Source organism: Cyprinodon variegatus, unplaced genomic scaffold (assembly GCF_000732505.1).
Source record: "Cyprinodon variegatus isolate N-32 unplaced genomic scaffold, C_variegatus-1.0 Scaffold679, whole genome shotgun sequence".
Classification (NCBI taxonomy): Eukaryota; Metazoa; Chordata; class Actinopteri; order Cyprinodontiformes; family Cyprinodontidae; genus Cyprinodon; species Cyprinodon variegatus.
This window is the reverse complement of record NW_015151132.1, coordinates 45,129-56,100: the sequence shown is the minus strand read 5'-3', so window position 1 is coordinate 56,100 and position 10,972 is coordinate 45,129. Positions and strand designations below refer to the sequence as shown.

Below are 10,972 nucleotides of genomic sequence, written 5' to 3'. Positions count from 1 at the left end.
GTGGAGCGCAGTCGCGGAGGAGGAAGGCGAACGCGGCAGGACTATCTGGGGGCGACGTCAGAAGTTAATAGTTCCTGCTTCACTATATTTTGGACGTTTTCCACCCATTTCAATAGAATCAGGTAAGCTATGGACTTGCCGCCACTAAAGTGGCAACAGTCGCATCTTTTGCCGCGCGTTAGCAAAGCTTTATCAGTGGCCGTGTTTTGGGATGGGCGCGCGGCTAAGTAGCACTAGCATCAGCTTTTTTAGCTACAGCTTGGTCTGACGTCTCGTAACCATATAAATTAACTGAAGAAGGCATTTTTATTCACATAGAGGACAAGTACGAGCTTATTTTGTGTGCGTTTTTGCTTATCTTTACATTAAAATCCACTCTTCTTTGGAATGGTCTCGTATTGACTGTTACTCTCTTGCCCTGTCACATGAATTCAGCTGTTTAAGCAATGCACAATTCCCCTATAGCTATTAAACATTAACTTCTGTGAATTAAAAATTAACTCTTACAAAATAGAGAGAAAATAAATAAGCAGAGCGCAACTATTGCTTTGTAAAACAGCGCACATTACATAAACATACAAATGTTTCCTTTTACAATTGTTTGCTTATGAAGGTAAACAGACTGCCCTTACAATATACATGCTACTCTTCTTTTGCTCCAAGGATGGGAATCCTTCTACACTTCCTCTGAAAGGGCTAATCCAAATGAACAGAGCCTTCTTGGGCTGTAATGGTGTCTAAATATGATTATTACTGTTTTAGGAACTCCTTATGTTGCTAGTTAAATTATAAAATCTCATATTTACATTTGGCTTTTCTTCCTTGGAAGTGTTTCTGCTCATATACAGCAGCAATAGGAAGACTCATACTGTTAATATTTTCAGATGACACACTGGTATTTGTGGTTGTCATTATTGTTTTTCGGCATCTTGTGTTTTTCCACCTTCTGTTCATCCTTCTCAAACAGGAAAGTTTGGTCAGATTTGTTTTCACGTCTCAAAGCCTTTAAATTCACTGATCAAGCTTTTCTTGACCAGCATCATTCTCCAGTTTGCTCTACCAGCTGATTGACTTTGATTGGCTTTAACAATTAAGAGTGAATATGGGTAACAGGTTCTTTGATGGTGGTAGTTGCTTTTTATTTGGACAAAAAACAGAGTAAGCTTAACATAAGTTGGGCCCTGACCATTATCTGAGTTTAATTTACCTATAAAAAATACCCCCCTGTTAAAGTGGTGGCATGTAATAAGCTTTTGTAATATGTACAATCTAAAAAAGGTGAGAGTTCTGTTGATGTATTCAATGGAGGGAAAGAATTTGATGATGACTTTTACAAAAAGTCAAGGATTCTTCTTCAGCATCTGCCCAAAGTCTATGGTATTTCGCAAGAAAGAATTACAACATTTGAGGTAATATTTCCATTACATTATCTAAGATAATCTTGTAACAAGTCATCTTTCTTTGTTGTGTATTTTTCATGCAGACACCGTAGTAGTCAAAATACCTCAGAGGCATTTACCTTTGTCCTAGTTTACACAAACCATACCCTTACAGTACTTCCTGCCATGTTAAAGGATGTGGAATTGTCTTAAGTTCTGGATAATCTAAATAAGAAATATATATAATTTTTTGTGTGACTCTGATAATATTCACACCTTTTTAAAAGAAATTCACCATATTCCATTAAGTTGTAAGTCCTTGAGTAAAAGTACTTCAGAATCAAGTTCATTTTCCAGTAGGACAACAACCCTAAATGTTCAACCTGAGCTAAATAAGTCTGGTTTAGATTACAGCACGTTTATGTCTCAGCAGACCACAGAAAATACAGCATTAAATCCATTTAGCATGTTGTGAAAAAATCTTTTGTTAATCTATATTAGGGGAGGTGTTTTGCAGAGAAGACGTATAGGTGCACAGGTTTGCATACAGAGCTGAAAATCTGTTTAAAAAATCCCAGTGAAAGACTCACAGCAGTAATTACAAAGAAGATATTTCCACAAAGTATGGAATCAGTTTAGCTGAATACAGTTAATTGATAGAGTTCTTTTAGATTCTCAGTTGTGAAAAAGAGAACAATCTATTTTTTTTGTCTTAGACCGAAGTTGAATAAATTGTTTTATCATGTTATATCACAAACTCCTGTTAAATGTAGGCTTAAACAGGGCAAAATTTGAAAATAGTAGAGCCCCAAATGTTTTTGAAGTTGTGACGAGCTGCCAGAGGCAAATACTTTTGCCCTGATGTTTTGACATTTGGTGTGATTGTATGTTTGACCTGGGATTTTAAATATTTCTGTTTCTGAAATTAAAAAACTTGGCTCCAGGAACCTTTCTTGCTGAATTTCTGAGTTGTGAAACTAAATATGTAATCAGACTATTCTCTGCCAGGTGTTTATTTGTTGAAGTGAGTTCTTGTTTCCTCATTCTATAAACAAAAGTATATTTGTGGCTTCATTAAGGCAGAGGCAGCTCTCAGGCTGTTTCAGCATCTCCGTTTTTTGTCTGCTAATGCAGCCATAGTCACATACAAACTCTTGCTGTGTTGTCTCAGACCAGATGAGGTAACCACTGCTGAAATTGGCTTCATTTCGTCAGCAATGCTAGCACAGCTGGATCTTCCGGATCTACCATGAAGTGTGTGTGTGGATAATAATTGTGTGCTTTTTTTGGAATAAAAGCAAAGGATGTTTTCATTTTGTTAATGTTTTAAAGCTTCATGGTGACTAAACCTCGGGCTATTATCCATAACCTACTTTTGAAGAGATAAATCAATTTTTTTGTGTGAGAAGCAGGAATCTGCCTGAACATACCACCGCTTCCACATCAGCATCATCCAGTCAGTGATTCCCCACCAAAAGCTGTCAGTTTCCTGCTGAGTTAAAGGGGGTCAAATGTAATGTGGTCTCAGCTAAATGTGCTTACGCAAAATGCACACATTTCAGAGTTTGTTGTGTCATCTGTCTCTGCACAGAATACTGAGCTGCATATAGGGCCAAGTTTGATGTTATCCTCTGCATGCAAAGTGTTTAACACTATTTTTCACCTTTTGTTAAATTATAGTCACAAATGTCTTTGATTTTATTTTGTTTTCCCATACAGACCAACAGAAATTAGGGCTTAATTGGAAAGGGAAATCCTGTATATCAGACATTTCAGAAAAATTAGGTGTGCATTTGAATATAAAACTCTATTATACTTCTTTATAAAATCCTATCGATTAAATTGCTTTCCATATTACCTAGACCTCCAAACAGAGATAAAACAGTCACATAAAGATGAAGAAAAATTTAAAGAAGGTTAGAAAAGGATCTACGTTTAAGTGTCCCATAAACCTCTAATCCCTCCAATTCATTGTTGAAATACAGTGGGTTCACAATATATCACAGATGATCAAAGATGCTCTCACAACGTCACAGTGCCTAAAATTAACATGACAAAGAACTGCCTGGACTGTGAGAAATATTATTGTTTCTTTATAATGACAAAGCTTGTCCTCTTATCAACTTAAATGTTTTAGTGAAACATTCATAATTCTTGGCCTAGTCAAAGTCTAGGGCCAAATCAAGTGGACAACACTTGAGTTTGTTCACAAACTCTCCCCATTGATCTTTCAGACTGAAGCTGGGATGGGTTTGACAAAAAAAAAAAAAAAAAAAGAGGGGGCAAACATTTCAGGCTACACTAAAAGGTTTTTTTTTCTTATTTTTTTTAAACACAGCACTTACTCTGGGGTATTTATGCAAATGCATAAAAACAATGGATTTCAGTTTTTAAAAACTTCTAAAATGTATCATAATCCCTGTAAAATACAGGTTTGTTGCTGTAATATGCGGTAAAAAGTTCAAAAGGTCTGAACAGATTTGCAAGTGGCTTTAAATGAGTCACTAATTAGCAATGCCTATGGGATGTTGCTCAAACTATTTACATGACATTCCTTTCCCCTGTGTCTCTTAATAAATATTCATGGTTGTTTTATGTTGTTTATAGTCTTCTAATCTACACACTTTATGCTGTAATCTCGCTGCAGCTATCAGGATTCAAGATTCCAGGCCTTTTTCAAAGTAACGTTGTTTCCAAGCAGACATTCAGCCTTGATTATATCAACAACTGATACTCAACCTGATAATGTTGAATTAAGCCCCTAATAATTCATCTTTTTTTTACACTGCTGCTCTACGTATATCAGTATCTGGACAAGGATATTAAATAAAAAACAATGAACATATAAATGTCTCACATGGTTTTGTTTTCCTCAGATATTTATGAGGGCCTGTCTACAGATTCAAATCATTTCATAGATAACTGTATCTAAAGAATGTTCAAACAATTTTCTAGTGGCGCTCCTCCTACAGGACCTTAAAATAGCCCAGCTGCTTAAAGCTGTTTGTCTTACCATGAAATAGAACCATCAATCATCTCGGAAACATATAGATTACCATCACAAGAGCTTAGAGGAGGGTGTATTTAGGTAAAAAAATTATGTAGTGCTGCCTTAAATGTTTGTGCATGCTTTTTGTTTGCCCCTGAGGTTCCTCTGGATCTAAAGTAGGAATATTTTTGGTCCTCTCCTGGATCTCTTCATCAGGTCCTTGCTTCGGCTGCTGTTACTATGGCGGAGGCCCACCAGGCAGTGGCTTTCCAGTTCACTGTCACTCCAGAGGGCATCGATCTGCAGCTGTCTCACCAGGCTCTCTCTGAGATCTACCTCTCTGGAGTCCGCTCATGGAAGAAGCGCATCATCAGAGTTAAGGTGGAGGAGTTTGAAACTGTTTAAATTATATATTGTTGTTGTCCATTGGATATGTAACAAAACTGCTTTAAACCAGCACGTTTTTGTGGGTCTGTTCTTATATTTACATCAACTTTTCCAAGTATTTAGAAATAAATCCAACATTAATTTAATGCGGATTTCTAATTTTGTAAAGGTTTGACCCAGTTTACCCCTTTGCTCCCACCTTCAGGCCCGGGATGTTTTGACGTCACATTTTGTTCCACATCCAACGCAAGCTTATTCGTAAACAAAACCCAACATGTTGTGCCTCTTTAAAATCAGGCAATCTTTAGTAAACATCCATTAACTCAATTCAAAGCCAAATATACTCCACAAACATTTTCGATTAACTATTACGTGGGCTTATTCACCAATCTGTTTGCTCCCAAAAATCAAGCAGAAGTTCCTTTCTCAGAGTCCGGAACACGTCAGAAACGTCCTGCATGAGTAATTGTAGTCTTTGCGCAGGTGGAACTCTACAAATCAGAGTCTGATCAAACATTGATTGACATGTTTTTTAAGCCAATAAGATAAGCTCTGCAATAAAGTATTGGAAGTTTAGTGTGGGCTGAAAAGATGGTGCTTATTTTTGTGCATAAGAAGTGAGAGGAGAAATAAATGGATTCACACAGAAAATTGATAGTCAGAATTCTGAGAGCTGAAAATGTAAAATATTATAAAATAAAGTGCTTGAATGAAACTTTTGCGTGAAGCTACATATATATGTATATTTTTTTCAATTATTAGAATTAGTCATAAAATTCTACTAATCCAATTTGGCACTTTTGGTTCTAATCTGGATGAATTGTGTTGAATGGACCTTTTGCATACAAAAAGAGTCACAGTTTCACAATGCTTATGACTAGAGACCTGAAATTCTACACAATAGTTGTTCACAACATGAACAACAAGTGCAGAAAAATGGAGAGGTCAACTTTGAAATATACCCAAAATATAGATTATTGAAAATTGTTTTTTTTTTATGCGAGTAGGAAAAAAAAAAAGATTCTTTGGGACGTGTTTTACAGTTGCATAGCTTAAGCAGTGTTTTATAACGCACAGAGTTTGCACATTTATCTCCAGAAACTGGAATACCTTTGCGTTCAGATGAGATGCATCACAATCATGTGTGATGTATATTATTTTCTGGCCAATGGCATTTGGGTATATTGGGAAAATAGTTTGTTCATAAGCTACAAAAAGGTGGGAGCTAAGGGGTTAAGTTAGTCTTCCGTCATTAAGTCTGTATCTTGATGTTTTGTTTATGACTGACGGATGAATAGAGGTAATAAAAAAACTTCAGAAAGCATTGAGAAAAAAGTGACTTAATTTTCGCTTTAAGAAATTAAATAAGAGTCTGGCTATCAATAGTGTAACTTTTAATTTATTAAACAAAAAATATTAAGGCTGTTTAAATAAATCTAATGTATTCTTAATGTTTTGTATCTCCAACTTACATTATTACACTGAGGATCTCACCTGGTTTATTAGCATATAATTATTTCACTTGTCCCTTTGATTTTTAAATAATTTTTTTCATATTGTAACAGAACCGAGTGATCTCAGGTGTGTATCCTGCTAGTCCTTCTTCATGGCTTTTTGTGGTCATAGCCATCCTGGCTACCATGTACACCCGCTCAGACCCCTCCATGGGACTCATAGCCAAGATCCAGGAGCATCTGCCTGTCAGGTACAAAACACAAGGAATACATCAAATGTTTTAAATAATACACATGGACATGAGTAAATCTGTTGATTACCTGGGCCATTATTGAAGAAACACTTATGTCCCTTTCATTAACATTAGAGGAAAGATTACCTATTTATTCACATGGCCTTTTTTTCCTCTTTTTCACCAATAAACTTGTTTAAAGTAACTTTTTTGTTGACAATGATATGTAAGTACTAAAGCAAAACTATTAAACAATAAATAGTTTGTCTAAAATTGACTATTGCATACCCGCTACAATAAAAATTAGGTGAAAACTCTCATAGCGCATGAGCTGGTTATGGTGAAAGTTGTCAAAATTACTCTGAAATTAGGCCAGTACTCAACATTTTCTTGAACTTAACAGCTGTGAAAGCTGTGTTTTTTTTTTTTTTTTTTTTTTTTTTATACAATTACCTCCTTAACTGTGTATAATAGGGAAAAACCTGTCTTAGTAACTCGAGTCAGGGCTATGAAAACGTGGGCTGCCCGCCTTCACTGTGTGCTTCTGACTGTTATCGACTCAGACTCGCTGTGATCGAGCTCGCAGGCAGGTCAACACATGCACACCCTCCCCATCAGCAGAGTGAGAGCAACCTTTAAAGGCAGGGATGGATTTTCCAGACTCGGAAGGACTCCCTAAAGGCAGTCAATGGTTAAAGAGTTTTGTTTTTTTAGCATATCCATTTAACTTAGAAATTATATTATTCTGTTCCATAAAGTCCATCTCTAAACTAAGCAGTTCTGTTGTTCCACAGTTATATTTGTTGTGATCTATATGATCAGGCTAAAACAGAAATGTCATAATCCCTGAATATGGAGGAATCCTTGCCAACACACAGAAAATGGAATAAAATGTTGAACCTGCAGGTTTATTTGTTTATCCATAACTGAGACGAACAGCAAATAATGACGCCTACACATTAGAGACTTTCAGCATATTTTCTTTGCTTTGCTATTTGTTGAGAAGCTTCCGCATATTTACTCAACAGATATCTGTTAAACATGGAAATGTAATAATACAAATAGTCACATATCAGATAACAAAGTACAAATCTTTTGGATGAATTTTAAAGCAAGGGTACATTTAAATCATGCCATTGCATAAAAGTCTTTTTTTTATGTGGATGCTGCTTTTGGGAAACTATTCATTTTTTTTCTTGATGGTGTTCCTCCCTCGTTTGCAGCAAGATGAGCACACAGTACCAAGCAGTGATGTCAGCAGTGTTGTTCAGCACATTATTGTGGCTGCTCCTCATCTTCACTATGCGGCTGTGCCTCAAGCAGCTGCTCTCCTACCACCGCTGGATGTTCGAGCAGCATGGAAAGATGTCCACCACCACCAAAATCTGGGTGGTCAGTGCTGTTTGCTTACTTAACCACTTTCTTCAGTGTCCTTGTTGAGTCACTATGCATTGTGTTGTGTTTTTATCTTATTAGACTTTTATTATATTTAAAGAATTAGAGTGGTCTACGTGTCTCTGCATGTTTTATGTATCAGAACAATATTTTTTACATTCAAAATGCACCATCTGATTTGACATGATATACAGTTGTGAAAGTTTCCACACCCACCATAAATATATACTATTAATTCAAATAATACAAAACTGAAAAAAGTAATAATAAATAAAAATGTACTAAATGTTAAATTAATAAAAATCTAATATTGATTTGGAACTTTTGTTTGAAAAAGAAATTTTAAAAACAAAAAATTCCCAGACAAATTAAAGTACCTTGCTAATGAACAGTGAATATTCCTGTAAACAGGTGTAGACGTTTGACTGAACATTTACTGAACATTACAGAAAACACCTGATTTCAATGATTGCATTACAATTTTAGTTCAAGAACTCCGACATCAGACTTTTTTATTTCATTTATTTAATTTTATATATACATAAGTAGATGTGTATATTCAAAATCAATGTCGTGAGTTCCATTTATTTTATTTTTCTGACAGCTGATTTTTATTTTTCTGTCTTTAAAGGAATGGCATGTAAGCTTTCAAGAACAGCTGTAAATGGGTCAAACTAATAGCATAAAATAAAAAATCAAGAAAGTCCTATGGGCATCTATTTAGCTACAGTCTGAGTCAGTGGGTGTTTGTGTGTCATATTCCAGGCTCTGGTGCGGATCTTCTCTGGCAGAAAGCCTTTGCTCTACAGCTACCAGGGATCCCTGCCAAACCTGCCTGTACCTGCCGTGAAGGACACAGTCAAAAGGGTGAGATGTTATGGCGCAGAGGAAATTATGTCTCTCTGATCAGAGAATAAAAAAAACAACAACATCCTTTTCTCATCTTTACACCAACAAACAGGGAATTCTTTTTTTTTTTTTCCTCCCTTTTTTTTTTGGATGGGGGGGTCCAATCTTGATGTGTTAATTGTAATTTTCCCTTTGAGCAATTTTTTTTAGCAATTGGTTTCTGCTAATTTTGTATACACTGCTAATTTATCAACTATAAATGCATAGTAACATTTATTACCCTTATATTTAACTGGTTACCAATATATTTAGGTTTACATAGAAGAAATTGAATAGAGAAAGAAGAATTATTCTTTTCTACCAAATTTGCTTTAGTTGCAGATGTGGAACCGCTACCCCCTCCTTCTCAGCAGCTTGCTACTGCTATGCTCCTAACAAATTTGCTATAATTGGTGCTTGATTGTTTGCAGACAAGACTCAACTCTGTGCTCCGTGGCTTGGTGGTCTTCTTTAAGCATCAGGGTTTTAATGACTTTGTAAGACATGCAGATGAGGAGACAAAGAAAATTGCTCATACAACCTCACCTACTCTGGTCTTTTACTCTGAAAAGCACCAAGAATGTAACAAAGGGAAATCACAATGTGTTTTTATTTAAACTTGGGACAAAAATTGAGCAGAGGGAGCAAGCAGGGGACCATACTGTGTAACAAAAATTGAGCAGAGGGAGCAAGCAGGGGACCATACTGTGTAATATATATATATATATATATATATATATATATATATATATATATATATATTGTTTTCTTTGTTATAACTTCTGTTGTCTAAAAGTGTAGCAAAATGCACACAATATTTCTGTATTTATGAAAAAAAGCTTGGTTACTAATGAACTGGAGCCTTTCTGCTGTGAGCCCTATTTATTCATGGGAAAAGGTGACATCAGAGATTAGCACTAAATACAGTATTTCTACCATAGTGAAAAAATTCAAAAGCGTATTGTGACGATTTCAAAGTTAGTGTTAAATATCACTCAAACCTGTTAGCATTGCTAACCTTTCACTCTAGTTTATCTGTATGAAAACGTCTGTCATGATTTTTCCAACTGACTTAACACATTTCCAGATCTTCTTATCTCTACTGGAGACAGTGTTTGTAATTTTAAACAGGATGAAACAAGTTTCTTTAATCCCGTTAGTGTTCTGGTCTAATGAAGTTTCATGTTGCCTTTTGCTAATCTATAAAGGACTATTGAGTTTTCTCCTTAGTTTTAATGGCTGCATCTATTTGACATGTCTTCCCTTGCTTTAGTTGTTTGCAGGAATGACATCACAGATTTGTTGCTCTTCCTTCATCTGATGAAGGTCAACCTCACTGCCCATGGATTAACAAGCTTTTTAATGTTTTATTTAATTTGACAAAGCTGGCAAAGAAATTCTGTTGGGGTATAAAATATTTTGTTAATGTACAATTTATTTATTTCAGAGTAAAATTTAATTAAATAATTGTGTAAATGGTTAATATCAGGTCTGAAACCCAGTTGGTACAGATGTCAGCTCTACGTTTCACTGTAGCATCGTACAAGCTAGCTAAAAGTTTTCTTTAACATTGTTTTCCCTTATTTCTAGCTGAAATATATCTGACAGAAACTAACTGATTGCATAAAAAGCCAGAATTATCCGTAAAGCCACATAAAGAAAAACATTTTCTCCTCTTTGCACAAGTGATAAAGCTTTTTCTTCCTGAATATATAAGAATCTTATATATTCTCTCATTTGCAGTTCCTTGAATCTGTGCGCCCACTGATGGACGATGCAGAATACGAGCGAACAAACAATCTGGCCACTGAGTTTGAAAGCAGCCTTGGTAAACGCCTTCAGTGGTACCTGAAGCTCAAAGCTCTCTGGGCCTCAAACTACGTGAGTCACTGCCCACGTTGCTCTGACAGAGTCTGGCTACTTGAGAGTCAGAGAAAAAAGTAATTCTATTAATAATGTATTTCATCGTGGGATTTTGTGGTGTGAATTATTTATCCTATCTGAATAATAAATATATGTGATGTCTAAATGCACTAAATCGCTCTCTGAAAAAAGGTTTTTGCACATTTCAGGTTAGTGACTGGTGGGAGGAGTACGTTTATCTACGTGGACGAAGCCCCATTATGGTCAACAGTAACTACTATGGCATGGTAATCAGTTTAACTTTCATTTGTTTTATCATTTTTGAAAAATACCGTAAATTCTCTAATATTGGCCTGTATTCCAATAGCGGCCGGGTCTCTAATA

General features: G+C 35.7%; 1 protein-coding gene across 2 annotated transcripts in view; it reads left to right on the top strand.

The window, feature by feature from the left end:
* Positions 1-10,972, top strand: part of LOC107097221 (carnitine O-palmitoyltransferase 1, liver isoform-like) — a 22,187-nt gene continuing 11,215 nt past the window's right edge. For both annotated transcript variants that reach the window (XM_015394287.1, XM_015394286.1), the window contains exons 1-7: positions 1-122; positions 4,585-4,749; positions 6,321-6,460; positions 7,666-7,834; positions 8,603-8,704; positions 10,469-10,606; positions 10,798-10,875. In XM_015394287.1, coding sequence (XP_015249773.1) covers positions 4,609-4,749; positions 6,321-6,460; positions 7,666-7,834; positions 8,603-8,704; positions 10,469-10,606; positions 10,798-10,875 — 768 coding nt within the window. In that variant the 5' untranslated portion in view covers positions 1-122; positions 4,585-4,608. The remainder of the gene's footprint in view (positions 123-4,584; positions 4,750-6,320; positions 6,461-7,665; positions 7,835-8,602; positions 8,705-10,468; positions 10,607-10,797; positions 10,876-10,972) is intronic.